Source organism: Notamacropus eugenii, chromosome 2, assembly GCF_028372415.1.
Source record: "Notamacropus eugenii isolate mMacEug1 chromosome 2, mMacEug1.pri_v2, whole genome shotgun sequence".
NCBI classification, from domain to species: Eukaryota; Metazoa; Chordata; class Mammalia; order Diprotodontia; family Macropodidae; genus Notamacropus; species Notamacropus eugenii.
Genome location: NC_092873.1, coordinates 216,604,978 through 216,610,977, shown reverse-complemented (window position 1 = coordinate 216,610,977; position 6,000 = coordinate 216,604,978). Strand labels below are relative to the sequence as shown.

The following is a 6,000-nucleotide window of genomic DNA, read 5'->3' as shown; positions in this document are numbered from 1 at the left end:
ATACCTAACAGGTACACGGAAGCGCTTTACAACTATGACCTCATTTGATACTCACAGCTACTTTGGGAGACAGGTGTTGTTACCGTTATCCTCATTTTACAGATGGGGAAACTGAGGCAGGCAGCGATTAAGCGCCGTGCTCAGGGTCACAGAGCTGGCGTCTGGGGCCAGTTTTGAACTCAAGTGTCCCGGACTCCAAGCCCTCTGCTGTATCCGCTGCCTCGGGCCAATAAAAAAAAAAGGATAAAATTCATTTTCCAAATTACCATCACACAAAGGTGCAGAACAGAAACGTCCTCCACCAGCCAACCAGCGCTTATTAAGCCCCCAAGTGCTGGACACTGAGCTGAGCGCGGGGGACATAAAAAAAAAAAATACGCAGCTTCCCACTGCCTAAAACAGAATAAAATTATTTAGGAAGAGATTGAGGTGGGGGGAGCGCAAGGATGCTAAATAGAGGAGCCCGGGCAGGGTGGATGAAGGAGCAGACAAACAGGTTAGGGAGGAGACTCCCGGGGGCGGGGAGGGGCGGAGCCTCCGCGTGATTGGCTGGGAGCGCTCACCACGCCCCTCCCTCGCCTCCCGGAAGTGCCCGGTCGTTGGCTCGCGTCTCCGCCCGGCGTTTCCGGGAGGGGAGCGAGCCGGGCGTCCCCGCGGCGCCGCGCTGGGTACCCAGCTGTGCGGGGCTTCGCCCAGCGTTCGGCGCCGAGGGAGGGGTCCGGGCGCGCGCGGCGCCCACGCTCGAGCCGGGCCTCCCGGGGCTGCGGCGGAGCTCGAGCCGCGATCGGAAGAGGAGGGCTGTGGGCCCGGCCCCGCCGCCCCGGCCGCCGCCGCCATGGTGCAAATGGAGACGCAGCTGCAGAGCATTTTCGAGGAGGTCGTGGTGAGTGCGGAGCCGGTGCGGACCGCAGGAAGGGGAGGAGGGAGAGAGATGCCTTCCCCTGCTGTGGCTCCCCCAGCATGGATCAAACGCCTGCTGTGTGCCGGGCCAAGCGCGGGGTAGCCAAAGAGAAGGAAAACCAGGCCCTCGCCCTCCCCAGGGGGGAAGACGGTGTGCACGCAACCTCGCGTAAGCAGTCTGCCGTGATCCATGAGAAGGGATTCTCTCGGGGAAAGCGCTAGCGACCAGGAAAGGATTCTTGCAGAACGTAGAACTGGAGTGGAGGCCAAAGGGAGAAGGGAGAGCATGCCAGGCAGGGGGCACGGCCCGGGCAAAGGCATGCAGGCTGGAGATGGAATGTCCTGTTCGAGCACCAGCCAGAAGCCCGGCGTCTCTGAGTTAACAGACTATGCAGAGGGGAGCGGAGAATAAGATTGCAAAGGGAAAGGGGCAGAAGTGGGAAGGCCTTTACACGTCAAGCATAAGATTTTATATTTGATCCGAGACCTCCAGGTGGGAGTAAGATTTGTCCAGTCAGACTACATAGCTGCTACTCATTTTAATGTTTTCAGGCCAATTTCTTGGGAGCCACTGGAGTTTATTAGGTAGGGAGATGAGCTCGGCCCTCCAGATAGGAAGTTTGAGGAGGACAGAGTTCGTGGGGGATTTCACCCCTTTTATTGGAAAGTGCAGGTAATCCAGAATCCCACAGCTCATCGTGTTGAGCGCACGGTTTACCAAAACCCTTAGATCTGTTTTTCAGAAGAATGGGGCAGACTGATGACAAGTAAAGAGGCCCTAGGTGAGGGGGAGGATCCAGCAGCTGCCATGGTCATGTGCAGTTGGGGGCCCTCCAGGCCAAGGTTTCTGAGCCTTCCTGGGAGCTTCTGTGTCTTGGCTTAGAACACTTAGAGATGAGGTCTTTCCTTCATGGGAGAAATGGTGAGGACGCAACTCCTTTGCCTTGTACGTTCCCTCAGGCTCAGGTGGCCTCCCTCCTCTCTGCCACTGCAGCTCCTAGTCCTTCAGAACTCCTCAAGCGCCCCCTTCTACACTGGACCTTCCCATTTCTTTCAACTATTACTGTTAATCCTCTAAAATTACCTTGTATTTGTGCAAGGCCTCTTATTTTATGGATAAGAAACAGGCCCAGCATGATTGTGACTTGCCTCAGGTCACCAGGCTGTTTCCTCTGATAGAATGTAAGCAAATTGAGAATGGGGACTGTTTCATTTATTTCTGTATATGCACAGAATACAGTAGGTGCTTCATGAATGTTTCTTGCTTGGTTGATTAGTCACTCCAAGCTAGTTTTGGTCCTTTAGTCTGAAAAAGGTTCACTTTGACTAAACCTAATGTGCTTTATTGAAGGTCACACAACAAATCAGAGTATGAGAGCCCAGACAAATTGGGAATATATTTAAGTACTCTTAAAATTTAATGGCGTTTTTTTTGTTTGTTTATTTTACAGAAAACAGAAATCATAGAAGAGGCATTTCCAGGGTAAGTATAATGCAAGATAAAAATCCGTTTATGTGGTATCTATTTCTTTCCCTGTCCTTCTCTAGTTTCTTGTCATTCTGGATATCCTTTAATAAGCACAATATTTGGTAGATAATGAGGGATCTGTGCAGGGTTGCTTTTTAATCACGATGGTGACCATTTGTATGTAGCAGTTGGTAGCAGATGATAACAGTATTTTCTTTCTTTAGCATGTTTATGGATACACCAGAAGATGAAAAAACAAAACTGATCAGCTGCTTGGGAGCTTTCAGACAGTTTTGGGGTGGCCTTTCTCAGGTGAGCACTAAAGTTTAAATAATATCTCATATGTAATGTTGTGATTTTAAAATATTTTTACATATGCTATCATATTTGATCCTTATAAGCCCCATGAGGTCGATAAGACAAGGATTTTCTTTTCAAACTTCATCTGGCAGATGAGAAAACTGTGTATATAGTTACTTGCTTTAGATGGGGAAACCAGGACTAAAATTTGTATACATTTCATTATATTGCTTTAATATAAGCAGCTCTCCATGTTGTTTTTTAAAGATTCAAGGAATGGGGATTCTGTAGTCTCTTCCTGTGTTTAACTGTATTTTGTTGGTGGTGGGTAGGAGTGAGATTCATTATGTCAAACTAAATAAGAATATTTTAATGTCTTTAAAATCTGTATAGTAGCTTTCCTGTAAAACTTTGGCAGACCAAAAGGTCAATTTACAACATAGGAGCCAAGCATTCTCTTTGTTCCCTTGTATTCAGAAACAGCAGGAATCAGCAGTGCCCTATGTAAGTTTTTTTTGTGCCAGAGGATAGAAAAGATAGTAAAGATACTTTCAGTTGGGAAATAAGGGAAGACAGGAACACTGATGGAAGTAGAGGCAGGGCCTTACTCCTTTGGTTTATCTGCAGAATCATATCCATCTTAAAGGTGGGAGACTTGACTTCTAATCCCAGCTTTATCATATATTAGCTTCATGACCTTGGGTGAATCACTTGCCCCCACCCCTTTCTCTGAGCCTCAGTTTCATCATCTGTAAAACCACAGGGTTGGATTAGATAAGGATTTCTTATCCTGGAGTCTGTGAACTTGTTTTTGAAAAAATATTTTAATGTGGTTTTTTTTGTAAGCTTATATATTTTATTTTTAGGCATTTAAAAACATTATTGGGAGGAGGGGGTTCCATAACCTTTACCAGACTGCTAGAGGGTTTTATAACAAAGAAAAGTTAAGACTTTAAGAACTTGAATAGATAATTTCTAATGTCCCTTTGTCACTGTAACATTCTGTGACCACCTAAACCTTACTTGCTCAGCCACTGACTTCCCCTCATATATGTTTAGGTATAAATTTAACTATCTCCCAATAAAAGCTTAGAAGTGATAATGGATTGTATCTGTGAAAAAGAGAAAATAAAATAAGAGTTAGCAAAGTGTATCATGAGACAAGATTATATGGGAGATAGTAACAAACCTAAATTTTATTATTTCTTACACTTCCAAATGGCTAATACTTATTGTGTAACTTGGGCAAGCCACTTAGTCCCTGTGGCTCATGTTCCTTATCTGTAAAACTGAGGCTGACAGACTTCTTCCTATCTACTCTTTTGTTAAGAGTATAACCAAAACATAGCGAAGGCTTTTTGTCCCAGACAGGCCCAACTACAGAAGGAACAGATTGATGCCACAGTTGTGGGAGCAGTACCTATAGCTGTGGTTCATCCTTCATTTTCTAAGGGGACTAATGACATCATTAGTGATGTCTTAACTTGGGGCATGAAGTGGATTTTAAATGAGGTAGAATTGCACAAAGTTGTCAGCTTCACTCCTTTCCTGAGTCATCAAAGTCCAGTGGCAGGACAAAAATCAAGACAACTGGCGATGGCTCAGGATGACTGCTGTCTTCTCTTGGCTCTCCATGCTCCACAGTTCTTGTTTTAACCACCTTCATCACTATTGGAACAACTTGTTCTCATCTACCCATTCTGCCAGGGAAAGTCTTCACATGCTTGAGTAGATGTTCCCCTACCTTACCTATGGGTTTGAGGCCTGTCAGTTTACCCTCAAACTAATTTAGCCTGACTGCTGAGGTGGTTCACCAGGGTGTGGCCATTGTACATGCTACAGCTTCTTGGAGCTACAGGTGAGAACTGGGTGAAGGTAGACACCAGAGGTGGATGAGTAGCCCTGAGAATGGTTCAGCAAGCCCTCATACCAGCAGTGCTAGCCTTCCCTGAACACCCCATACACATCTGTACATATGATACTCCACAAAACAAGGCGACACTAGAAGGGTAGGAAGAAATGTTTTTGTCTACCACCATACCAGAACTAAACATCTCCCTTTCCTGCAGTTTAACATGAGTCCAAAAAACTAGTTGCTTTCATCCCAAGCTAAAGCTGGGGGGATGGCTAATCTTTAAAGGATGAAGTGTTGCCTCACCAATAGGAAACAGGCTTGAGATAGAAGATTTAAGGTTGGGGGACAGGACAAGGTCTAGAAGACCTATTGAGCAGGAATATCCTGGTGCCTGCCTTTGGGATGGAATGTCAAGAATCCTCTTCAGGATCGTCTGCTGAAATGCCCCATTCCCACAGTGATAGTGTTCCTTCTGTCAATGCAGAGTTGGGGCAGAACTATTCAACCTGATCCATTTGTTGGGCAGAGCTAGAACTGGAAATTGTGCATCTATCGAAAAGACTAAGACTATGTCCCCATTTGGGTGAGACTGGGAAATGATTTCATTTGAAGGGGAAGTACTCACTACTATGGTAGCTGGTAACTTCGAATCTAATAAGCATCTACTGAGCGCTTACTATGTGCCAAGCACTGTATTTAGTGCTAGAAAACAAAGATATAACAAAAAACAGCCGTAGAAACTGAAGATTGTTGAAGCTACAAAGTTTCCTCTTATCTCTGTCCATTTCTGTAATGAAAATGTCTGTTTTTGTATTATTTGAAATTACAACTTAGGGAAGCTTAGCTGAACTGCTGTCTTTTGCCCTACCTTCAAGTAGCAATTATCCTTCAAAACTATTCACCCCTTTTTTAAACTTCCTAACGTAGACTCCCAAAGAATTCCTCAAAATAGCACATCTTGCAAAAAAGATCCTGATATTTTGAAGAGAAAAAGGATAGTAGTACTATGTCTATAACACTAATCTTTGCCTTACTGTTCTCCAAGTATTTCTTTTCCTTTGCTAATTTACAACAGAGAAACTAGATGAAGACTCTCCCACAGACCATGAGAATATTTTCTAGCGATGTATTCTTTTAATAACATTTTACTCTTACTGTATATTATAATACCTGAATAATTAAAAGATAAACGTGAATTTTTTATCTTATGTTTTATCTTGATTAATATATCCTTTTAAATCTTATAGCAGAGTCCTTCAGTTGCTTATGGACCACTAGCAGATTATAACTGTAAACATTTGCATTCTTTTCCAGGAGTCTCATGAACAGTGCATCCAGTGGATTGTTCGGTTCATTCATAGCCAGCATAGTCCTAAGAGAATATCCTTTCTCTATGACTGCTTAGCAATGGCAGTGGAAACTGGTCTTCTTCCACCCAGGTCAGTGAAGTATTGAGAGAACAATTCAGTATGCCTTT

General features: G+C 44.5%; 1 protein-coding gene across 4 annotated transcripts in view; it reads left to right on the top strand.

Annotated features, from left to right (window-relative positions):
- Positions 1 to 628: 628 nt before the first annotated feature.
- Positions 629 to 6,000, top strand: part of LOC140526800 (mediator of RNA polymerase II transcription subunit 23) — a 58,103-nt gene continuing 52,731 nt past the window's right edge. For 2 of the 4 annotated variants that reach the window (XM_072643338.1, XM_072643337.1), the window contains exons 1-4: positions 629 to 883; positions 2,352 to 2,383; positions 2,593 to 2,680; positions 5,838 to 5,962. In XM_072643338.1, the coding sequence (XP_072499439.1) occupies positions 836 to 883; positions 2,352 to 2,383; positions 2,593 to 2,680; positions 5,838 to 5,962 (293 nt within the window). In that variant the 5' untranslated portion in view covers positions 629 to 835. The other 2 variants (XM_072643340.1, XM_072643339.1) reach the window with 1 other exon arrangement.